The sequence below is a fragment of the Perca fluviatilis genome, chromosome 7 (genome assembly GCF_010015445.1).
Source record: "Perca fluviatilis chromosome 7, GENO_Pfluv_1.0, whole genome shotgun sequence".
NCBI lineage: Eukaryota > Metazoa > Chordata > Actinopteri > Perciformes > Percidae > Perca > Perca fluviatilis.
In genome coordinates, this window is record NC_053118.1 from 25,010,853 (window position 1) to 25,035,142 (window position 24,290).

The 24,290-nt window shown below is 39.1% G+C and overlaps 3 protein-coding genes across 7 annotated transcripts; 2 read left to right on the forward strand and 1 right to left on the reverse strand.

The window, feature by feature from the left end:
* Positions 1 to 41: 41 nt before the first annotated feature.
* LOC120561856 (carcinoembryonic antigen-related cell adhesion molecule 5-like) lies at positions 42 to 10,562 on the forward strand. 4 transcript variants are annotated; one of them, XM_039805160.1, is made up of 15 exons: positions 43 to 214; positions 438 to 728; positions 1,529 to 1,810; positions 1,965 to 2,228; positions 2,881 to 3,150; positions 3,854 to 4,105; positions 4,624 to 4,899; positions 5,658 to 5,909; positions 6,427 to 6,702; positions 7,447 to 7,698; positions 7,787 to 8,062; positions 8,154 to 8,405; positions 8,495 to 8,797; positions 9,328 to 9,582; positions 9,934 to 10,562. In XM_039805160.1, exons 1-15 carry the CDS (start codon positions 160 to 162, stop codon positions 10,029 to 10,031), a joined length of 3,654 nt encoding a protein of 1,217 aa, XP_039661094.1. In that variant the 5' UTR covers positions 43 to 159; the 3' UTR covers positions 10,032 to 10,562. The 4 variants fall into 4 exon arrangements, with proteins under 4 accessions (XP_039661097.1, XP_039661095.1, XP_039661094.1 ...); XM_039805163.1 differs by lacking the exon at positions 6,427 to 6,702 and having other exon boundaries at positions 42 to 214; XM_039805161.1 differs by lacking the exon at positions 4,624 to 4,899 and having other exon boundaries at positions 42 to 214.
* Positions 10,563 to 12,817: 2,255 nt separating this feature from the next.
* On the reverse strand, positions 12,818 to 16,679 carry pafah1b3. Of its 2 annotated transcripts, none has more exons than XM_039805183.1 (6): positions 16,564 to 16,679; positions 15,953 to 16,042; positions 15,399 to 15,488; positions 15,136 to 15,252; positions 14,854 to 14,976; positions 12,818 to 14,373 (listed from the first exon to the last, which is right to left on the reverse strand). In XM_039805183.1, exons 1-6 carry the CDS (start codon positions 16,636 to 16,638, stop codon positions 14,113 to 14,115), a joined length of 756 nt encoding a protein of 251 aa, XP_039661117.1. In that variant the 5' UTR covers positions 16,639 to 16,679; the 3' UTR covers positions 12,818 to 14,112. The 2 variants fall into 2 exon arrangements, with proteins under 2 accessions (XP_039661117.1, XP_039661118.1); XM_039805184.1 differs by lacking the exon at positions 16,564 to 16,679 and adding an exon at positions 16,327 to 16,361.
* On the forward strand, positions 16,588 to 23,968 carry si:dkey-250k15.4. The gene is made up of 4 exons (XM_039805182.1): positions 16,588 to 16,698; positions 18,665 to 19,929; positions 22,607 to 22,740; positions 22,854 to 23,968. Exons 1-4 carry the CDS (start codon positions 16,646 to 16,648, stop codon positions 23,478 to 23,480), a joined length of 2,079 nt encoding a protein of 692 aa, XP_039661116.1. The 5' UTR covers positions 16,588 to 16,645; the 3' UTR covers positions 23,481 to 23,968.
* Positions 23,969 to 24,290: the final 322 nt, after the last annotated feature.

Below are 24,290 nucleotides of genomic sequence, written 5' to 3' on the forward strand. Positions count from 1 at the left end.
ACTGTGAGGGTAAGCATTTACATCATGAGAAGTAGAACAAATATTTGCTGATCAAAAGCAGCTGTGACCATACTATATCGCCAGATTGGAATTGATCACAGCCAGAGTCAAGTTTAGGTGTCGAGGAAGACTACAGCCAATAAGAAACTGAAGAGCAATATGAAGTCTCCAGTGGTGTTTGTCCTGATCCTGGCCGCGACAACCTTCGCAGCAGGTGAGACTGAATCATTTAAAACTTTAACTGATTTAACTTTTTGTTGTATTATATTAATTCCGTTCAGACAATGGAAGCCAGTTTATAGATCTTAATGATAAAAAGGATTTAAACATGCTACTTGATTTATTTTTTTGTAAGAGCTTTAACCAATATCAGCAATATTTGTGTGTAGAAGATAATGGTGACTGAATGTTGTCTGTTCCTTGCTTTCTGTTTCTAGCTGCAAGTATTCCGCTGATTTATGCCTCTGTGAACCCGGTACCAGTGGGAAACAATGTCACACTTTTCAGCCAGTTCCCTGTTACCACAGGGGCATGGATGTTCAACAATGAAATCATTGTGATGATATTCCCGGGAGGTCAGGTCATAACTAACACTTGGAGTAACAGGGTTACATTCAATTCAACCACTTCATCATTGACTATAATGTCACTACAGCTGGAAGACTCTGGAGTGTACACATTACAGTCACTGAATGTTTTTGTTGCTCAGTTAACACTGTCAGTGCAAGGTAAGGATCACTTTTAATGTTTACTCACTCCGTCATTTACTCACATCAGTCTGTACATACACACGCATACACATGAGTAACCTCTCCTATTGTATTGGACAAACCTGCAATGAGCAGAGAAACATGAACATTTATTAAAACATAATGGAGCTGCAGCAATAACGGTCACACAAAGTTATTAGTCCAAATGTAGGCTTTTAGTCACCTGATCAAGTCAAGTAGATTCTAACAGCTCTTCGAGGCTGTACTTGAACAAAATGCTAATGTCAGTGTTCCTTATTAAATAATTATTTTTATATTTAGCACTTACAATAAAGTACAGCTGGGGATGATGGGAATGGCATTAGATCTGAAGATATTTAGCCATAAACCAAAATATTGGACAAATAAAAAATTTGACCTCTATACGGCCTTCTGAAATGTTAAGGGATCAAAGTGATTACAATGTATCCTTAGGTGGACATCAATGTCTGTGTTTATTGGCATTGCATCAGTCTGGGCTGAAGTGGAGGACCTGTTGACTATCAGACCAATATTGCCATCCATTGAACTCCGCCGCTAGTAAGGCTAATACAAATGTTGCAGTGATTCAGACTTCAGTTGAATCACGGCAACACTGACTCCTATTGAGAGAGGACAAAACAGTGCTTGCCCACTGCGATTCCAAATTTCCACAAATCCTGACGATATGATTGTTATTTTTTATTTTATTTTTGTCTTGTTCAGCACTTTTGTCAACCACAGTTGTTTAAATGTGCTATATAAATAAATTTGACATTGACATTTCCTTCTTTCTGCAGTGCCTATTTCAAATGTGACTCTGAGGGCAAATGCAACCAACCTGGTGGAGTTCAATAACACAGCAGTTCTCATGTGCTCTGTGCTCTACGGCTCATCCCTGTCTTATGTTTGGCTAAACGGCAGCTCTGTGGTTACAACCGGTGGTATGGCACAGCTCAGCAATGGAGGCACCACTCTCACAATAGTCAGTGTGACCCGCTATGATCAGGGGCCGTTCATGTGCAATGTGTCCAATGGTGTGAGCCAAGCAGTCAGTCTCCCTGTACTTCTGAACATCAGCTGTGAGTTTTTACTATATACACAGTACACACACACACACACACACACACACACACACACACACACACATATATATATATATATATATACACACATATAGGCCGATGTATAAAAAACTCAAACCCTAAAACAATTTCCCTCTTGTTGCTTCATCAGATGGTCCAAGTAACACAACAATGACGATCATGCCCATGAGATCCACCTACATAACAGGATCTAACATCACACTGTCATGCTCAGCTGACTCCATTCCTCCAGCGATGATCCAGTGGATGGTTGATGGGATGTATCTAAATCAGTCTGACCCACAGCTTCAACTACAGATGGTTAAAGAGAGCAACTCGGGAAATTACCAGTGCATATTTTACAACCCAGTCACGCTCCTGTTCAGCAGCAAAAGTGCAATGATCAATATTTTAGGTACGGTTGGCATTTTTCTTACTTATTTGATTTTGTTTCTGTCAGAAAATACATTTAAATGATTTTAAAGAAATAGTTTGACATTTGGGGGTATCTGCTTATTTGCCGAGAGTTATATTAGAGGATCGATATCTTGTTTGTTTGCTTAATCCATACAAATGCCAAAATGTAAAAAACGAATTGTTGTGGTTTTACAGCTGACTGTGACTTCCTGACATCTTGTTGTCAATATGATGTTGCCAGGCAACCAGCTGAGATGTATTTCTCCCTTTAATATTTGTATTTAATAAACAAATGAGATATAATATAGTAATAAGTAGGCTTTAAAGACTGGAAACGGGAAGACACAGCTAGCCTGGCGATTTTGTTAGCTTCAGGGTGAGCCAGGCTAGCTGTATCTTCCGTTTCCAGTCTTTATGCTAAGCTAAGCTAACCAACTGCTGGCAGTAGCAATATATTTAATCGACAATCATAAGAGTGGTATCAATCTACTTATCTAACACTCGGCAAAAAAGTAGATAAACATATTCCCCAAAATTTAAAACAATTTCTTAAAATGTTCAGTCAAATTCACTCTACCCACATATGTGTATGTAAATTTAAATTTCTCAATTCTCTTCTTCTTCTTTTTTTCCTTTGTTTTCTTCTATAGAGCCAATAGTAGCAGTTGTGGTGAATCACACAGGTGGACCAGTAATACTTCATGAGAGATTAATTCTGAATTGTGAAGTGACTGGAGTTGTTGCCAGCATTCAATGGTGGAGAAATGGTCAACGTATTACTGCTGACAATACAACACAAATAAACAACAAGACACTGATTATCTTATCAGTCCAACTATCAGATAATGGAAATTATCAGTGTCAGGCTTTTAATTCTGTGAGCAACATGACCAGCAGCCCCTACACAGTTCAAGTAAACTGTAAGTAAAGTATTATCATCTTTAATTCTCTTTCTCTCTTTTGTAGATATAAAATTTACCTTTTTACTTAATTGTATAATTTTAAAATATGGCCCAATGAAATCAGTGACAGCAGGGGGATGTCCATAACTCTGACAGGAACTCTGGAAACCCTCAACGGCTGAAGTGCCTCTCATCCTCTCAGCCACATCAGCTATCACCTCAGATTTATGACAACATGCAGTTTGAAAGAAAAATATATTATCAAAATCAATAACTAAGGAAGAATTAGGTCAGACATTAGCGATGTGACCACCTCTATCAGATTCATCACAAAATATTAACTGAAATGAACTAAATTGTTGGTGTCAGGTTGTCGAGAAGGAAACTTCTCCATTCCTGCACCGTTCTGCGTATGCATGTTTAAAGTGAAGGTGATTTGAAGTAATGTCCTTGTGTTTAGATGGATCACACCTACCAGCAAAAAAAAGAAATTCAAAAAAATTTAAAAACTCAATAACCAAGGTGGAAGTAGATGAGACATTAGTTAATGTGGCCACTTTCCGCATCAAGTAGATTAATCACAATATATCTACTGAAATTAAGTCAACATCAGATTGCCAGTGTCAGGTTATCCAAAAGTAGACTTCTCCATTCCTGCACAGTTCTGCGTTGAATGCATGTTTACAGTGAAGGTGATTTGAGGTAATATACCTGTGTTTAGATGGACCATGGATGCCAAATATAATGGGGCCAAATATGGCAAAGGCAGGAGACAATGCCACATTCAGCTGCTACGCATCATCAAACCCTACCAGCTCCTACAAATGGTTCTTCAATGATTCTCTAGTGGCCAATACGTCTCAGTATGTCACACCTCTTCTTACCAAAGAAATGAGTGGAATGTACACCTGCATGGCCTTCAACGACATCACCGGCAAAAACAGCACTACCTACACGATGCTCACTGTTTTGGGTAACTTACTAAATAAGAATAGTTCGACATTTTGACAGATATGCTCATTTAGTTTTTTTTGCAGAGAGTGACATGATTGATACCGCTCTATCTGTAAATATGAAGCTACAACCAGGAGACAGTTAGCTTAGTTGGAGGTGGGTGAAACAGCTAGCCTGGCTTTATCCAAAGGAAACAACATCCACCTACCAGCAACTTGCATACTTTTTGCATGTTTTGCAGAAATGCAATCAAGCAGATTTTCTCCCTTTTGGACTGAGCCATGCTAGCTGTTTCCCCCTGTTTCCAGCCTTTATGCTAAGCTTAACAACTCCTGGCGTTAGCTCCAACGTCAATGGGCAGATATACAGTAAGAGTGGTATTGATGTTCTCATTAAAGAAAGTAAATAATATTTCCTGATGTGTCAATTTAGTCTACCACAAAAATGGAAATCCCAAAACCAGGCAGTCAATGTATCATACATATTTTGGAGTTGCTCTGCTTACTGTAATTGTGGTCATCCTTTTAATCTCCAAAGCTCCAGTGACTATGGCGTCAATAAAAATTGTCGGCGCTCAGCCAATCCAGAACCACACTTTCACTTTAACATGTGAGGCATCTGGAGATGTGGATTTCATTATCTGGATGTATGGTTGGTCTCAACTGTATGCTGACAACACAAGAAACTTCTCAATGGACCAAGCCACCCTCACCTTTGCTCCTGTCATGAACTCTGACAATGGAAATTATCAGTGTATAGCTTCCAACCCACTCAGCAGCTCATCAAGCCAAAACTTTACGCTGGAGGTTTTTTGTGAGTACTCACCATGTATTAAATCCCTATCACGTTTTGACAGGGGGAGGACTTTTTCAATCAATCAAAGAAATATAAAGGAATGGGATTCAACAGAACCAAAGAGGAATTCCGACCTCAAAACTTAAAGGTCCCATGGCATGAAAATTTCACTTTTTGAGTTTTTTTAACATTAATATGAGTTCCCCCAGCCTGCCTATGGTCCCCCAGTGGCTAGATATGGCGATAGGTATAAACCGAGCCCTGGGTATCCTGCTCTGCCTTTGAAAAAATGAAAGCTCAGATTGGCCAATCTGGAATCTTGCTCCTTATGAGGTCATAAGGAGTAAGGTCACCTCCCCTTTCTCTGCTTTGCCCACCCAGAGAATTTGGCCCGCCCGTGAGAAAGAGACATCATGGCTTGCAAACAAGCAAAGTGGCAGTTGGTCAAGGCCACACCCACACCCTTCACCCCCCCCCCTCCTCCTCAATAGCATTTAAAGGTACAGACACAGAAATGGCACGTACTAAGGAAAGCTCATTGTGGGACTGGCTCTAGTGGCTGTAATTCTGCACCAAGGCTGAATTCCGGGAAAGAGACTTCAAATACAGTATTAGGGGACCACTAAGGTCTATATAAAAGAATCCAAAAAGCAGCATGTCATAGGACCTTTAAATAATGCAGTTTTCATGCACAGTTCTGCATTGTATCAGTGTTTTGACAATCATGTGAACATGCTTTCAATGAAGGTGATTTAAGTGAACGTCTGTGTGTTTAGATGGACCGTGGATGCCAACTATAATGGGGCCAAATATGGCAAAGGCAGGAGACAATGCCACATTCAGCTGCTACGCATCATCAAACCCTACAAGCTCCTACAAATGGTTCTTCAATGATTCTCTAGTGGCCAATACGTCTCAGTATGTCACACCTCTTCTTACCAAAGAAATGAGTGGAATGTACACCTGCATGGCCTTCAACGACATCACCGGCAAAAACAGCACTACCTACACGATGCTCACTGTTTTGGGTAACTTACTAAATAAGAATAGTTCGACATTTTGACAGATATGCTCATTTAGTTTTTTTTGCAGAGAGTGACATGATTGATACCGCTCTATCTGTAAATATGAAGCTACAACCAGGAGACAGTTAGCTTAGTTGGAGGTGGGTGAAACAGCTAGCCTGGCTTTATCCAAAGGAAACAACATCCACCTACCAGCAACTTGCATACTTTTTGCATGTTTTGCAGAAATGCAATCAAGCAGATTTCTCCCTTTTGGACTGAGCCATGCTAGCTGTTATCCCCTGTTTCCAGCCTTTATGCTAAGCTTAACAACTCCTGGCGTTAGCTCCAACATCAATGGGCAGATATACAGTAAGAGTGGTATTGATGTTCTCATTAAAGAAAGTAAATAATATTTCCTGATGTGTCAATTTAGTCTACCACAAAAATGGAAATCCCAAAACCAGGCGGTCAATGTATCATACATATTTTGGAGTTGCTCTGCTTACTGTAATTGTGGTCATCCTTTTAATCTCCAAAGCTCCAGTGACTATGGCCTCAATAAAAATTGTCGGCCCTCAGCCAATCCAGAACCACACTTTCACTTTAACATGTGAGGCATCTGGAGATGTGGATTTCATTATCTGGATGTATGGTTGGTCTCAACTGTATGCTGACAACACAAGAAACTTCTCAATGGACCAAGCCACCCTCACCTTTGCTCCTGTCATGAACTCTGACAATGGAAATTATCAGTGTATAGCTTCCAACCCACTCAGCAGCTCATCAAGCCAAAACTTTACGCTGGAGGTTTTTTGTGAGTACTCACCATGTATTAAATCCCTATCACGTTTTGACAGGGGGAGGACTTTTTCAATCAATCAAAGAAATATAAAGAAATGGGATTCAACAGAACCAAAGAGGAATTCCGACCTCAAAACTTAAAGGTCCCATGGCATGAAAATTTCACTTTTTGAGTTTTTTTAACATTAATATGAGTTCCCCCAGCCTGCCTATGGTCCCCCTGTGGCTAGATATGGCGATAGGTGTAAACCGAGCCCTGGGTATCCTGCTCTGCCTTTGAGAAAATGAAAGCTCAGATTGGCCAATCTGGAATCTTGCTCCTTATGAGGTCATAAGGAGTAAGGTTACCTCCCCTTTCTCTGCTTTGCCCGCCCAGAGAATTTGGCCCGCCCGTGAGAAAGAGACATCATGGCTTGCAAACTAGCAAAGTGGCAGTTGGTCAAGCCCCCCCCCCCCCTCTCTTCCTCAATAGCATTTAAAGCTGCAGACACAGAAATGGCACGTACTAAGGAAAGCTCATTGTGGGACTGGCTCTAGTGGCTGTAATTCTGCACCAAGGCTGAATTCCGGGAAAGAGACTTCAAATACAGTATTAGGGGACCACTAAGGTCTATATAAAAGAATCCAAAAAGCAGCATGTCATAGGACCTTTAAATAATGCAGTTTTCATGCACAGTTCTGCATTGTATCAGTGTTTTGACAATCATGTGAACATGCTTTCAATGAAGATGATTTAAGTGAACGTCTGTGTGTTTAGATGGACCGTGGATGCCAACTATAATGGGGCCAAATATGGCAAAGACAGGAGACAATGCCACATTCAGCTGCTACGCATCATCAAACCCTACCAGCTCCTACAAATGGTTCTTCAATGATTCTCTAGTGGCCAATACGTCTCAGTATGTAATACCTTTTCTTACCAAAGAAATGAGTGGAACATACACCTGCGTGGCCTTCAATGACATCACCGGCAAAATCAGCACTGCCTACACGATGCTCACTGTTTTTGGTGAGACTTGGATGGCTATTTTTATTTTTCTGTAAAAATGTTGTTGTTATGTATAAACAGGAAATGTGAATTTTTGCTTTGTTTTCAGATCATTTAAAACATGTACACATAGAAACACCTATGACTCCTGCCATAGCAGGTAATTCTTATAATCTAATTTGCAATGTAAGTGGACCTGCTGGGGATGTTTACTGGATGAAAAATGGTGAGCCACTCCATGAAGACAACAGAACTGTTTTCTCAATGGATAAGAAGACAATCACCTTCAACCCACTTGGACAACATGATACTGGGCTCTACCAGTGTATGACTATTAATGCTGGTTGGAACATGACCAGCACTCCTTACATGCTCATTGTGTACTGTGAGTAACACTAAAGAGTAACTTATTTTACTGTAACTATTTGTATTTGCTGAAATATGGTACAATGAGAGTCTACTTTCTTCTGTTGCAGTTGGACCACAAACACCCATGATTGAAGGGCCAGCTTTTGCTGAGACAGGACATTACGCTGTTTTTCAGTGTTCTGCCATGTCGATGCCTCCCAGTCAATTCACCTGGTGGTTCAATGGTTCCCAGGTGTCCAATACTTCAATGTTTAAAACTGACCTTCTGTCTTTAAATATGAGTGGAGAATACACCTGCATGGCTTACAATTATATGACAAAACAGAACAGCACAAACTCCAAGATGCTCACAGTCATTGGTAAGAAAAACCGATGGGTTTGACTCCTTCCATGTGACTGTATGACTGATTGAATGCTGATTGGTTTCTGCTGTGTTTTCTGTCCACAGAGCCAATAGAGTCAGTGATGATCAGAAACAACACCGTTCCAATAAACTCTAAAAACTTCACTCTCACTTGTGACGTTACTGGGCCCTATAGCACAATCTACTGGATGAAGGACAACATGACCCTCAACATGGCAAACCTCACCATGGCAAACCTCACCGCAACCCCTCACATGTCCTACCACGCTCAAAACAACACACTGCACTTCACTCCATTGACGATGCACAGTGATGGGACATATCAGTGTGTCGCTACCAATCAGGCTGGTCCACATAAAAGCCCCCGATACATGCTCCTGGTGAACTGTGAGTAGTTTAGGAATCTGGAGAGAGTTTTTGTTTGAACTCATTCAGTTCTTTTTAACTTGTTTTAAGAAAAATCTATATTTCTTTTGTTTTAAAATGTTTTAAAATTGTAGGCCACTGAAAATCCCTTACAAAGAAAGAAGAAAATACATAATTTGACATTTATATAAATATGTTGGTGTATGATCAGCTGTGATACACTAACATTATCTCCTCAATAACTGTTATCTTTACCAATGATAATAACTTACACACAAGCGCCTGTTGATCATAAATGAATATTACAAAAAAGCACTAAAGTTAAGCAGATTTACCAAACTGATTGAAAACTTTGCAGAACATACAAAAAAGGATCATAATAAATTATTTTCTATGTATTTATAATTGCTATACAATGGTTTGAGTTTGACCAGAAAAGCCTGAATGAATTTTTGAAAGTCTGCTCAGAACAAATGGGGATTTAGAAAGCAACACAATATTCCTAATGTTTCTGTACATAATTCTCATCAACATTCTCTGTGTGTTTGCAGATGGCCCTCTGAGTGTGAATATCTCTGGTCCAGGTTCAACTAAAGTTAACCTACAAGTGTCCTTGAATTGCTCTGCTGATTCTCGGCCAGCTTGTAACTTCCAGTGGTTCTTTAACAATAACTCGATGGCTCTCAATACTGGCTCTGTTATCACTTTCCTTGCAAACAAAGGGACTCAGGGAAGCTACATGTGTAAGGCAACGAACCCTGTGACCAACATCACAATGTACCAGACCACAGCGTTTACTGTCACTGGTGAGTGAGCCTTACTTTAAAAGTAATTTTGGGATATTTGATGGGCTTACAAGCAAAATATGAATTAAACATGATCCAATATTTTAATAGGATCATTTCAAAAATGTTTGTTTGTTTGTGTTGTTAATAAAATAAAAAATTATGTAAATAAATAATTAAATAATTGTTGACTTTATAGTGTGGAATATTTAAAAAAAACTAAAATTATTACATCCACCCAAATCATTTAGCTAGTGGTTGGATTATATTAGATGCTATACAATTAAAGATATGTCAGGTTGTATAAAAATGTAACATTTATGCAACAATACAATTTATTTGTCATTATTTCCGTCCCTCTCTCCCTCTTAGCTCCATTAGCTCACGCCTCGGCCCTCCATTTCCCATCCCAAGGCGGTCTGATGTTGATGGGTCTGTTTGCTTTGTCTGTGCCTGTGCTGTTCAGCTAAGTCCTCCGCACTGAGAAATCCAGTAAGACTGAAAGGGCTCTTGCTCCCTCTACAGTCTTAACAGTCTTACTGTACAATTAATGGGAAAGTATAGTAAATAATCTGATGCCATGGTATAATTTCTTGTGGGTTTTTTTTGAAAGGAAAATAAGAATTTGGAAATGTGACAGACTTTGATTGACGTTACAGTTTGTTGTTAGATATTTCCTTTCGTCAGATATATTTTAATTAACGTACGTTAATACAGAATAGTAACATTGACGCTGACAATGAAATGGTAAATCATCTTATTATTGCATTTTTATTGCCCGTTTGTTGTTAGCAAGTAAAAGTGGTTGTTGTTGTTTCTGCCATTCAGGTAATTTATGCATTAATTAATTGTATTAAACTAACAAGTGTGTTCCCCTAAAACACCTTCATACTCTTTTGGTACAAACTGCAATTCTTCACTCTGAACACCTGGAAGCTTTCTACATGTGTGATAATATTAAAACTGTAATTTATTTCTTAATCAATAAATAATCAACCCAATTGATTTTGTGAGGACTTTATTGAGGAGGATACAGTGTGTTTGTGCTGATACAGACAGTTAAAGTCATGCAAAAATGTGTTAGTGTAACATTCTCATATGTATGTATGACAGGGATCATTGCTTAAACATCACTACATACAAGGATATATAAGGATATTTAGTGCTTCTTAGCATGTTCACATAGGGACACTGGGAGCGAACTTGAAGTTGCACCTCTTCAGATGCTTGTTTCCTTTCCTCTGGCACAATTTTTCCCCTTGTGGTTTGAATAAATTCAGACGGATAAAGAAATAGAGCAAGAGAAAAAAAAACAATCAGTTCATTCTCAAAAATCTTTTCAAATAGAATAGAATAGAATAGATCTTTATTGTCATTATTTTCAACAACGAAACACAGTTTAACTGCTCTCCATATGACAGTTAAATCACAGACAAACAGAAAGAGAAAATTTAAATAGTAAAATATAAAATAACAAAATAGAAATTTAAATAGTGAAATATAAAATAACAACAAAATAGAAATTTAAATAGTGAAATATAACAATCAAGATAAATAAACATGATGAGGTGGCACTATATACATAATGTTATAAATATGTAATTAACACTTTTAAGAGTCCTTCATTTTCTTATCACCTTTAAGTTAAAGCAGGGAAATAATACTGATTACAAGACTGATCTCACTTATAACCAGTTGTTCCACTTCGTTATTTTATAAATCTCAAAAACTATATGTAACTCACATTTTTGACGTTTGCCATTGCGCCTGCCAGACTGCTGACAACGGCAGTGTGAATTTACCATCTCTCTTCCCTTTCCTGGGTGACCCAAATACACAAGGACAAAAGAGAAGAATGGGTTAGGATAAAATGCACTCCGCTAATACTGAGGCTCCGCTTACACATAAACTGATAATGCTGCTTTCACCTTTACAGGTACACGGTCTGTTGTGCTGTTTTGGGATGTTGATTGGATTTGCAGTTGTCAGTGGTTCTCCAACAGCAGAGGCTACAACACAATAGATATCAAACTTAATAAAAAAATAGATTAAATTAAGTTATGCAAATATAAAAGCTCAATAGTTATTAATGAACCAATAAAAAATGTGTTTTAAACATAGATCTCACATACTATCAGTGCTGACAATCAAGGATTTTCCCTTTGTCTTTGGAACACCTTTGAAGAAGAAAAAAATCACAGATTGAACTGTGCAGGATGTAAACTTACTTTTGAAAACTCATTATATTGTCTCATTCTTATCAAGTATACAATACCTTGGCTGTGATCAGTAAATATAAGCAGTACAAAAACCAACAGCAGAAACGTCTTTGATCCCATTTTGTAGTTAAGCCAGTCCAAGACAGTAAGTCAGAGAAAGAAATCCTGCATGTGCACCAACTTCAGCCCCAGTAATGGATTGAGATGTTGTTTTTGTGGTTCTTTATAAAGGATGGTGTTGATGTCTGAAATTATAGCCGGGTCACATTCATCAACTGCCAGTTATATGAAGCATGCCCAACCAGCACCTTTCACAATGGGTGACTTAACAGGAAACATGTAAAAACTGGTTTTGAGAAACGAATCATGTGAGAAAGTCTGGGGCCCACGAGATAAAAAAAAAAACATTTAGATGCAAAATGTTTTCAGTCTCAAGTAAATATATGTATGATCTTATCATCTTAAATGGTTAATGTTCTATGCTTTCTCTCACTGATCCAAACTGAGATCAAATGTTGTCTTCAGCATCTGTTACACTCAAATGAAAGGAAACTGAGAAGTCAAAAGAATATTTAGGCTCTTCTAACTTGGTTGGTGTACAGCACATATTTTGAATTATAAATCCCAGGCCAAAGCATTTCATGCTATAAAACAGATTGGCCTACAATTAATCACAACTTGCAGCTTGCTATCAGCCCTGTCAACACCACTGCAATAGATACGCCACGAACTGTTACATTTGAGATCATGCTTGTTATTATCTAGACATTTGCCAGAATTAGGTAATGTATTATGTGTGATGGCTGTTGAATGCAGGTTAATATGGGCAAAGTGAGACTTGTTCACCTATCTCAAGTTTCAGAAATGCAGCTCCCTGCTCACAACCATGTCTGAGACTTGAACAAAACCAGTCAACCAAAAGCAATAAATCTTCTTCTTGAGGCGTAAAAATGTAGCACGGCATTAATGACAATGCATCAATGTCTCTTAATCAGTATCAGCAAGCAGATCTGATCAATCAACCAAGGGACAGTGAAAACATTTTTCATTTTTAATGCATTCTTTCACCACTTACACAGTCAGCCATCCTGAAGCATAATTCAAGTTCTGTAACACAATCCTTATCCAAGAGGTTCAGAAGCATAGTGTGAAGTAAAGCCTTTTCAAATGGTGCAATGGGCCATTATGTTGCAGATGAGATTAAACTTGAAGCACAAGCAACTTCAGATATATCTATCCAACTTCACAACCTACTCAAATACATCTATGTTTGCAACAAAACACAGACTCTCATATGTCAATATATGTTGCGGTTACAATACGTGAAGCAAAAAGGTACATGGACAATAATGAGACAAGTGACATGATAAAAGGCAAGTAAACGGTTACGGTCAATCAAAAACATTTGGTCATTCAAATGAACATAAACAAAAGACACAAGACATCACAACGGAGTAAATAACACCATTGCCAAATAAATGGAACTTAGTGAAACTGAGAAACCAAAATGATGAATTACAGCAATTTCCTGGTAAGGGCAGCTCTTGTATTTCATTTGTTTTTTACCAGACATATCCTGACACCTAAAGAGTCAAAGTCTCAACCTTTTCCAACTAGTTCCTGTTCCAGTAGCCTCAGGCAGATAATGTATTTTGTCCTACGTTTTTTTCTTCTTCTGAAAAAAAATCTGTCGATATGCAAAAGGTAAATTAGGCTGTGATAGTCTCACAAGTGCTATACTGTAGGTGAAAGGATGAAATCTGGGGCACAGCTATAAAGTTTTTAGTATGGTGCAGCAACTAATATTTTGACCTACAGCATATCTTCATTAGATTAAAAAGTTGCTGTGTCTTTTCAAAATCTTTAATTATAACCACTGGATTTATTTACGTATAACTGCCTTTCAGTGTCATACTGCCAGATGTAATTTCACTGTCTGGCTCTGATCCCCATGGATGACAGCCCAGGAGTTCCCCATATCATATTCATCATTTGCATCATGTTGCAGAGAAATACAATATTTTCTTTCTATGGAAAAATCACTGAAAACCAAAAGCTAGTGGAACAGATGATTACCAGCAAAACTTTGTCTCTCTATAGCACAGCACATTACATTTCTCACTGTATCATCAACACAAAAAGATGTTATGGTCCCGTAACAGTGGTCACCAACCCTGGCCATGGAGATGATTCACGCAAATAATTTGTGCAGCTCTTAGCCCCAAATAATGATTTCCTTGCCATCATTCAAGGTGTTAAAAAGATGGGTGTAATGCTCTCTGGAAACAGGGATGAGGACCACTGTGGTAGTGTAAGTTTGTGCCCTGGTTGCTCAGTTCTCAGCAGGCTTATCTAGCATGGACTTGAGATGGGCGTGCAGGGGTTCGCACACAGCCTGGTAGCCCTGAGGGGTCAGGTGAAGGTAATCGTACATGTCCTGATGGGAGATGCTACCATTGACGTGGACGAAGCCTGGGTCCACGTTGAGGAAAGAGGCGTGGGGGAGGGACGATACAGCCTCCTGGACTAGCATGTTCACCTTGGCATTTCGCTCCCGGAGAGGGTTTGGCGATTTACCTCTGGGCAGTATACCCTGGAAAACAGTTATGGCATGGATGTTATTGTTTAAAAGTTAGAACACTTATTAGCGTTTTTAGTAATATTCTTAGAAATACATGCATCAATGTAAAAACTGTTTTCTATCTAATCTAACGTTTCCCAAAATTAAAATTAGGCTTAATCAGACATTACTTTCTCACTTAGTCAGTTGAAATGCCAGTGAAGTTTATAGCTTCACTACACACATAGCAAGCTCACATGTAGTTCGATCTCAGCCCTCTCCCAAACATGTACAGCATTTTAAATGTAGTGTGAAAAGTAGCATGTCTCCAAACAGTTCACATAGAGTCCAATAGTCTACTGTTTACCTAATCTCACAAAGCTGAGATGGAACTAAAAGGGGTGATATCATTGTGCAGTCTGATGGTTGACTGAACTTCATTTGACATTTTCAACATACATGCAGGTGAGTAGATTAACACTTGCTTTAAGGAATGTATAAAAAGAAACCTACAAGTACAAGAGTCCGAGAATGGGGGAGCTTGTTCTTGATAACTTGGACAATAGCCATGATGCCTCCACAGATCTGTTCGGCAGTTTCACCATGATTGTTAGTGCCCACCCACAGCACTACCACCTACATCCACATAAGAAGAAAGGAACGCATGACTCAACATGTGTCATTGATAGTTTAGGGTCAATATACCTGGAATTTAGCACACAAATAAGCACAATGAGTCTACTGTCTGAATAAACAAGCATGATCATGTTCTCTATTTTTGGCAGTGTTATAGACCTTTGGGCTGATGTTATCCAGCTCGCCATTGCTCAGTCTCCACAGCACATGTTGTGTTTTATCACCACCCACCCCAAAATTGAGGGCATGGAGAGGAGAGAACAGCTGCCGCCATATCTGCAGACAAACCACAACAAGTTAGCGTCCACATGTTAAAGTTCACACTATTTGAAAACATGCATGGATGATAATGAGAACAAGACAAGCTACCAACACTCTGTATAAAGAACCAGAAACAGGAAAGTGTGTAATTTATGTTTTACCCCAAACTGGTGCATGAGCTGAACAAGAGAGTCTCCGACAAACAGGACATCAGGTTCTTTGTCTTTGCTGTCAGACACAAAGCGGTTGTGCTACAAAGAGAAAAAGGAAAAGACAAATATATAAATTCAATTTATTATTATTATTAAATAGACTTAGAAATCATTTTTGAAACTTTACTTGGGAAATGCAGACACAAATACAAAATGTGTATCTATATATTGTTATTTATATATATAAATTGTTAGTTTGAACACTAGATCAAAGATGTTACCAATGGTTCAAATATCAGTGCATAATCCCATGTCAGTCTGATGAGAAACTGGTAATTCACAAATAAATCTGACAGAATAGTGTTTTTTTTTCTTCTTTTAGATAAATTATCTACAAAACACTGGCATAAATACCAACTAATGAATTACTTATCAGTTTTGTTTTCTTTACTTCAAATTAATAAACCTTAACATTAGCTATAATGCAGACTGGGCAAACCAGGCAATGCATGGCTGTTGTTTTGCTGGAACTATGCAATAGAAAATAATATTATTTCACACACCAGAGACATCCATCGTCCATCTCCCTGGATGTCTTCACAGGGAGTGGGTGTGGCGGCTGGGTTTGGGTCCTCTGCACTCATGACTTGACTCTATCGGTGTTGGGAAAGTCACGTAGGGTTTTTGGTACTTTTTACAACGGAAACAAACCGATAAATCAACAGTCTATAGCTATAATTGCTAGCTAAATCTAGGGAGGTTGGTAGAGTTAGCCACAGTAGCTAGCCTACTTGCTGAAACAACAGAGATACCGGTCACACACTAGTAACACAGATTGTTACTAACGTTAAAATATGCTAGCCTGCATTGTGCAAAAGGGATAATGTAGAGCTTTTTATAGAAGCTACATTTAGAGATATTAATGAACATAGGCTACCATGAAATCAAAAAATCGTCATCTCCCAATTCAGTTTCAGGAAGTACATTTTCACTAGTTGCCAGTACCATTGTTGTCCATGGGCAACAATATATATGTTTTCGTGTATTTTAGAATCATCCGGCACTGTATTAGTGCTATGTGCGTAAGATTAAATTTCAGAACGTATCTTATGAAGAAATGACAAATGATGTCTCGGTCAAGTGGAGAAGAATATAAAAGATGAGACAGTTGTACCTCCTCGTCTGCGTGAGTGGACTCGCCCTGCTCGTTTGGTGTTGATGGGAGTTGGTGCTGCGCAAAGAAACACATCTACGACATGTTGCCGAGCAACGACAGATTTACCAGCGGTAAAAAAAAAAACGACTGTCGGTAAGCAGCGCTGTTAATTAACGATTTTAAGTTTGTATACAGATGTTTCATTACTTATTTAGTGTTGGTTTCGCATGGCGTGCTTTAAGTTAGTTACTGTGTTTCTTAGCAGCTGCAGCTAAATACTTCATACACGTGTGCTTCAAGTTAAAGTGCACTTGGTGGTAGACGTTATTCCCACCTGTAACTACCTAACTAGCTAGCATGGCTAACGGTTAGCTAGGTTAGCTACATTAATTGGCAAAGCTGTCTAGAACCGCAGGGGGCGCAATTGCATTGATATGATCACATTCCTAAGGGGTTGCTATGCTTATTTATATTATTCAGTCTTTACAAGGGATGAGTCCAATATATAGATGCTTAATATATAATTTCGAGGTAACTAGTAACGTTACAGTGGGGTCACCTTTACTAACGTTAATGGCCTTTGTCAGATATGGGGACCTGTCTTCTGCTTTTCCTCTGCTGACCTATGATAGATTTTTTTTTTTTATTGCTATGCAATTTTTTAAAACCGAGCTTTTTTTTTTTTTTTTTTTTTATAATTTTATAATGTTTAGATGGTCCATACATTTGTTTAATTTCTAGGCACCGTAGGGTCACGTTTTCTGATGGCCTGTGTCAGAAATTGTAATCTTCTTGACTTCTGTGTAGAACAGTGTGAAGACACTTCAAGATTCAAAAGATTTTATTTTTTTTGTGTAGTCAAAAGTGACGTTTAATTAATTTTGTGAGCTCTGATATTATGCATACGAATTTGGATTTGTTTCTTACAATCTGCAAATTAAGGCCCTTTGACACGGTGGACATGGACTACATTAGCTGGAAATAGTTGCAACTGAAGTTAACGGTAGTTCCCTATGTTATTTCTATAGTGTCCCAGCACGAAAGGAAAAGATGTCGATGAGTCTCTTTGTATACATTGTGGAGATATGAGATTTGAGAAGAGCCACTCTGATATTAGCTCTGCCCATTATGGCAAGTAGATTCATTATATGTCAGTGGAGAGGGTGCTTTGTGGCGTTGGCCTGTTTATATTAATATATTCTACAGTCATAAAATCCCTTGAGGCTGTAGTAAACCAACACATGTTCCAGTTTTTATCATGTAAAGGTTTATCTAAACGTCATCACCAGTCAGAGGCTACATGTGCACTGTTGGCAACACCTGTGCACCTTTGTGAACTAAGCATTTATTTATTTGTGTGCCAAGTACTGCTTGTGTCTGAACTGCAAACATCTGAGTGTGGTTTGCTGCGAGGCAACAATAAAAGGGTCAATAAGCATTGCCATGTACCTGTTGCCATGTAACTGTTGCCATGTGTGACATCCCTTATTGGGAATGGCTGAATCTGTTTATAATGCAGGTGAATTTAGGGAAAAAAACAACAACCTTAGAGCAAATAAAATACTGTAAATGCCGCATTTCAGCAGAGAAAAATTTTGCTCTGTGTGTGTATGTTTTACATGCAAATTAATTTGCTTAAAAATGGCAATCTATGTAAAAGAGCCTTTTTAGATAGGTGATGTAACTAATAAAAACACCAGACCATCTACAATATGAGGATCCTTAGTTGAGTGTTTTATGTGAATACAACATAAGCAGAGGTAATGACCATGTAAAGAGTAACCGTTCATGTTGACAATCATCTTTCTCTGCTAAACTATCCATAGCAGAGACTGCATTATCTTGCATAAATTCCTAAAGTCTATATTGTCAAGAAATGTTAAGCAAAATACATTTGGCATGCACTTTTGATATTATTTGATCAAAGTCTGCAAGGTCTCAGTTCAGAGGGTCATCACTTGGATTCAGCCACTGTCATTGAAATTATTCATTTGCTTGATCATTTAGTAGTAGAGGTGACATCACTGAGATGCAAAAGCATCCTGTCGAGGTTACCAAGCTCTCTTATCTCTATTTCCTACAGACTTACAAAAGACTAACTGCATCTATCTTTCTACAGAATCCGGTGCAGCATGCGCCACGTGTGTGGCAGGGCTTTATCGGACAGAGGAAAGATCTTGAATGTTTTCAACAAGCAATTAAAAACAACAGAAAAAACCCATTGCTCAGTGAACAGCTTAACTGTAGACTGCAAATGTTTAAACCATGATAGTATGACAGATGGGCAGCACAAAATGAAACGACTGAAGAGCCGCAAGGAGAGGAGTCAGATGAGAGGTGGTAAGAAAGAAGCCTCAACGTCCAAATCCCATTACCATCACTGCCGTCGCCAAAGCAGTAAAGACATGGCACATTTCCAGAACGGCTGTCATTGTCCTTCAAGGAGAGATGCACCATTTCCAAACATCATTCCTGCTGCACAAGAGCCCAGTATCATCACAGACAGTCGCCTGATAGGACACCATGGCCTGTTCAACCATGAGGTGAAGTCTATCGACATTGAACGCTTGTTAAGTGAGCAGAGAAAACGTGGAACGCATGTACAAGAAAAGAACAACGCTACTTCACATCCATCTTCAACATCTCACATTCAATCTCCATTATCTATTAATGAATTGTTGGGTGAGGATACTGAAGAGGTTCTGCCAATTGAAAAAGCAAAAGCCCATGATGATTGCCAGAAGAAAGAGAAGAAAATCAGTCAGGGATCGGATGTTACACCGGTGCAGAGACCGCAGCAACAACCTGATCTTTCACCTGATAGTGTTAAAAGCATCTCCTCAGCTAAACACAACTCCCTCGATGCAGTGATAATCAAGAGCAAGAAGACCGACCCTGTCATGTCTGAAAAGGGCAGAGAGTCACAGCTGACTCCCACTGTTGTCAGAGAAAATGTGAAGACATTAAACAGGAAGGTAAAGGGAAACGTGATTTCTACTCTGGAGCACACCCCAAAGAACCAGGAGTCTCCCGTTCACCAAACACGAGCTCCTGGTCTCAGTCCGAGCCCCCCTCAGCCCTCCAGCTCACCCACTGCTGACAGCTCTGACATACAGAATAGAAGACGAGATCCCGTCTGTGTATCCAAGTTTGTCAGTACATTGGCAGCGGGTTTGTGTGACTGTCTGCAGTTTCCACTTCTGAGGAGGAGAAACCTAGTGGCAGAGAGCAGAGAGGTGTTGTTGAAAGCTCTACGGGAGAGACATGGACCCCGGCTTCAGGAGAACCTCATCGAGGTGCAGCGATGCATCAGCTTCGGTGATGATTCCTCAAAGAAAGTCAAGGATCAGGAGCCAACCATGATAGATGAGCTCTCGCCTTTAGGTAGGCACTAAAAGTCTCTGGAATTCTCGTAAAAATGAAATATGGTGATTTGTTAAAGATTATTATTATTTTAAAGTGATAACTTAATGTTACTGTATGTTTTATCATACCTCTATAAAATCAAAAAAGATATGGTGCTTCAGTTCTCATCTAGAAATGCATCATACGTTACATTTTACCACCATTGATGTTCACATGGTGTGCTTTTCACTTATTTAGTATTGGTATCGATAACATCTTTTTAACTCAATAATGGTAATACTTAAGCAAGGCTCACAACAGGCCGTGGTATGTTGTGATTATATCCCAGCTAAGGGGCGTTGTTCTGCCCGACACAAACACAGGGACGACGACCCCCTTAGCCTGTATGTGTATACAGACTAGATTGCTGTAGCCTCATCTACAGTGCCTTGCGAAAGTATTCGGCCCCCTTGAACTTTGACCTTTTGCCACATTTCAGGCTTCAAACATAGAGATATAAAACTATAATTTTTTGTGAAGAATCAACAACAAGTGGGACACAATCATGAAGTGGAACGAAATTTATTGGATATTTCAAACTTTTTTAACAAATAAAAAACTGAAAAATTGGGCGTGCAAAATTATTCAGCCCCCTTAAGTTAATACTTTGTAGCGCCACCTTTTGCTGCGATTACAGCTGTAAGTCGCTTGGGGTATGTCTCTATCAGTTTTGCACATCGAGAGACTGACATTTTTGCCCATTCCTCCTTGCAAAACAGCTCGAGCTCAGTGAGGTTGGATGGAGAGCGTTTGTGAACAGCAGTTTTCAGTTCTTTCCACAGATTCTCGATTGGATTCAGGTCTGGACTTTGACTTGGCCATTCTAACACCTGGATATGTTTATTTGTGAACCATTTAATTGTAGATTTTGCTTTATGTTCTGGATCATTGTCTTGTTGGAAGACAAATCTCCGTCCCAGTCTCAGGTCTTTTGCAGACTCCATCAGGTTTTCTTCCAGAATGGTCCTGTATTTGGCTCCATCCATCTTCCCATCAATTTTAACCATCTTCCCTGTCCCTGCTGAAGAAAAGCAGGCCCAAACCATGATGCTGCCACCACCATGTTTGACAGTGGGGATGGTATGTTCAGGGTGATGAGCTGCGTTGCTTTTACGCCAAACATAACGTTTTGCATTGTTGCCAAAAAGTTCGATTTTGGTTTCATCTGACCACAGCACCTTCTTCCACATGTTTGGTGTGTCTCCCAGGTGGCTTGTGGCAAACTTTAAACGACAGTTTTTATGGATATCTTTAAGAAATGGCTTTCTTCTTGCCACTCTTCCATAAAGGCCAGATTTGTGCAGTATACGACTGATTGTTGTCCTATGGACAGAGTCTCCCACCTCAGCTGTAGATCTCTGCAGTTCATCCAGAGTGATCATGGGCCTCTTGGCTGCATCTCTGATCAGTCTACTCCTTGTACGAGCTGAAAGTTTAGAGGGACGGCCGGGTCTTCGTAGATTTGCAGTGGTCTGATACTCCTTCCATTTCAATATTATCGCTTGCACAGTGCTCCTTGGGATGTTTAACCCTTGTGTTGTCCTTCGGGTCCCAGTGACCCAAAGGACAACACAAGGATTATGTACTTCCGTTTACTTTGTTGAGAATTGCTCTCTAAACAAGGGTTAATACAGCACCTTAGTTCTTGTTTGTACAGCATTTTGGTCAGCTTAAACTGTGTTTAAATGTGTTCTAGAAATAAACTTTACTTACTTAACAAGAAACAGGGTTTAGAGAGCAATTCTCAACAAAGTAAAGGGAGGTTCATAATCCTTGTGTTGTCCTTCGGGTCACTGGGACCCGAAGGACAACACAAGGGTTAAACGGACCTCTGAGACTATCACAGAGCAGGTGCATTTATACGGAGACTTGATTACACACAGCTGGATTCTATTTATCATCATTAGTCATTTAGGTCAACCTTGGATCATTCAGAGATCCTCACTGAACTTCTGGAGAGAGTTTGCTGCACTGAAAGTAAAGGGGCTGAATAATTTTGCACGTCCAATTTTTCAGTTTTTTATTTGTTAAAAAAGTTTGAAATATCCAATAAATTTCGTTCCACTTCATGATTGTGTCCCACTTGTTGTTGATTCTTCACAAAAAATTACAGTTTTATATCTTTATGTTTGAAGCCTGAAATGTGGCAAAAGGTCGAAAAGTTCAAGGGGGCCGAATACTTTCGCAAGGCACTGTATCTTGCTCTGCATCTTCCAAAGTTAATGTCTTTTTAGTAGAAGATTCCCTCTTTATGTGTCCATGGACAGTATTTCCTGTTTAGTTTCAGTGGAGGGATGGTAACAAAAAGAGGGATTACTGTACTAAACATATTGTAACTTTGGAAGATACCCAATTGCTTTGTCTAACTTATATTAACTTCAGACATTTTTGCACAGAACTCGGACTGTGGATTTTGACTATAAGCACATTATGCTGAGATCTCTTAAAGGCCACTATAAGGATGATTACAGCAAGGAAAACCAGTTTTAATGTTCATATGGGCACCTGACTATTGTTTTAAGATATTTATTATTATGAACCTATCCTTTTTAAAGTGGCTTTAAAGTAGTATATTTCTTGTTTTTAAAGGCAGTAGTAAGCACGGTACATGTTATAGTTTGTTGGCAGCTTTACAGTTGTGTCTCCTCCTTTTTAGATGCATTTACAACAGTGTTTCAAGCCGCCACTGCCACTCAACCATGTTTTGACTCCGAGAAAACCACATCTTTCAGAATGACGGGAACTGGGCGTTTTAACTGGAAGTCCAGGCCACATCAAAACCTGGAACAGGTAAGGTTTACTCTGTCACGCTCTTATTTTTGTTCGTATCCTTTGTTTAGTAATCCTCAAGTAAGATTTTTGTATTACTTTGGAATAAAATGCTTTCTGGTTTTCATGTAAAGACTGCTGAATGGTTGACAAGCCCTGTGGAGACTTCTGTCAGCCTTTTGGATGATATCCTTAGACCTACTTGCGCTCCTCAGTTCTACATGGACTTTGAGCCCTCCGGAGTTACAGCCAGTGATCATTTGTTCTCTCCCACATCATGCTGGGAAGAAAAGGCTTCTGCATCTCATCACTGGGAAGACAGTTTTAACAGGCTAAAGAGCAAAGAGGCTGTTATGTTTGATTCCTTTGAAAACGCCTCTATGAACCACACCAGAGCAGTTCCAGAGAGGAGCAGTGGGTCTCAATTCAGTGGAATCAACATCCAGCGTTTCTTTCCTTATCAAACACAGCTGCCAGATAGACCTTCACCAGCACCAACATACTTTCCCCAGGAGAAAGACTCATTTGAAGTTGATAGATCCTCTTTTGCTCCCTCCTTTGTCCAAATTCACCATCCTCAGCAGAGCTTGCAGCCTTTCCGCCAATTCAGTCACCCTTCACCCTGCCCTCCCCTCAGGTCTCACCACACTGACATGATGCATTACCCACCATCTCACATGCTTGAAAAAGATACAGTACCTCCCCTTTCTTCTTTCCCAAGCCCTGGGCACTGGTCCTTCCCTCCTATGAGACTGTACTAATGTGTGGTAAAGCTCTACATAGATACGTGCCTGTCAACATTTCTAACAAAAAAAAAACAATGCTTTCTTAATTCATACCATCAAGACTTTTTGTTCACGGCCAGCGAAAATATGTTGTGTGCTCATAATTTGATCAAAAACATTATCAAATATAATATCAATATAAAACGTATTTTATTCTTTTGTCTCATGTATGCTGAGATAAAGAAATTGTATGTTATGTTTAAACACACAATTATGTATTGTTTGCATCCTTGGAAAAAAATGTAATATGCAGAACTGTACACATTTTCTTAAACATAGGTGTTATAATGGGAAATTATTTACAGAACAAGAATTTTAGCCACAAATGTGCTATAGTGAAAGCTACGGTATTTGATATTTTGTTGTGTATGTGGGCTACATTTAAATGCAATGAAACACATTTGTAATAAACATTGTAATAAAACAGACAGGCAATGTTAATTAAAGTAAGCACATGATGTTAATTTGTGATTCATGCTTGTATTAATTATATTATTAATCATCAATGCATCACACCACATTTACACCATACACTCTCCCAGCAGCAAAAAATATCATTCAGGCCTCTAGAGTGCGACCAATTTGGACGAAAGGGGAGAGAGAGGGGGGAATGACATGCAGGAAAGGGCCGCAGGTCGAGCCTCTATATTTACCAACTGAGCTATCTGGGCATCCTCTTTCAGTCTATCAGTCTGTTATTATTGTTGAAAACAAGTGAAGGAGCTATATATATATATATATATATATATATATCTCATAGGCTATTTATTTCAAATAACTTTCATT

Coding starts and splice junctions, on each gene's coding strand:
- LOC120561856 (XM_039805160.1), top strand. CDS start 160: ATGAAGTCTCCAGTGGTGTTTGTCCTGATCCTGGCCGCGACAACCTTC. Junction 2,229..2,880: donor TGCAATGATCAATATTTTAG/GTACGGTTGGCA, acceptor TTTCTTCTATAG/AGCCAATAGTAGCAGTTGTG. Junction 3,151..3,853: donor CTACACAGTTCAAGTAAACT/GTAAGTAAAGTA, acceptor ACCTGTGTTTAG/ATGGACCATGGATGCCAAAT.
- pafah1b3 (XM_039805183.1), bottom strand. CDS start 16,638: ATGTGTTTCTTTGCGCAGCACCAACTCCCATCAACACCAAACGAGCAG. Junction 15,489..15,952: donor ATGGACGATGGATGTCTCTG/GTGTGTGAAATA, acceptor TTCTCTTTGTAG/CACAACCGCTTTGTGTCTGA. Junction 14,374..14,853: donor ATTCTCGGACTCTTGTACTT/GTAGGTTTCTTT, acceptor ACTGTTTTCCAG/GGTATACTGCCCAGAGGTAA.
- si:dkey-250k15.4 (XM_039805182.1), top strand. CDS start 16,646: ATGTTGCCGAGCAACGACAGATTTACCAGCGGTAAAAAAAAAAACGAC. Junction 16,699..18,664: donor AAAAAAAAAAACGACTGTCG/GTAAGCAGCGCT, acceptor ATCTTTCTACAG/AATCCGGTGCAGCATGCGCC. Junction 19,930..22,606: donor AGATGAGCTCTCGCCTTTAG/GTAGGCACTAAA, acceptor CCTCCTTTTTAG/ATGCATTTACAACAGTGTTT.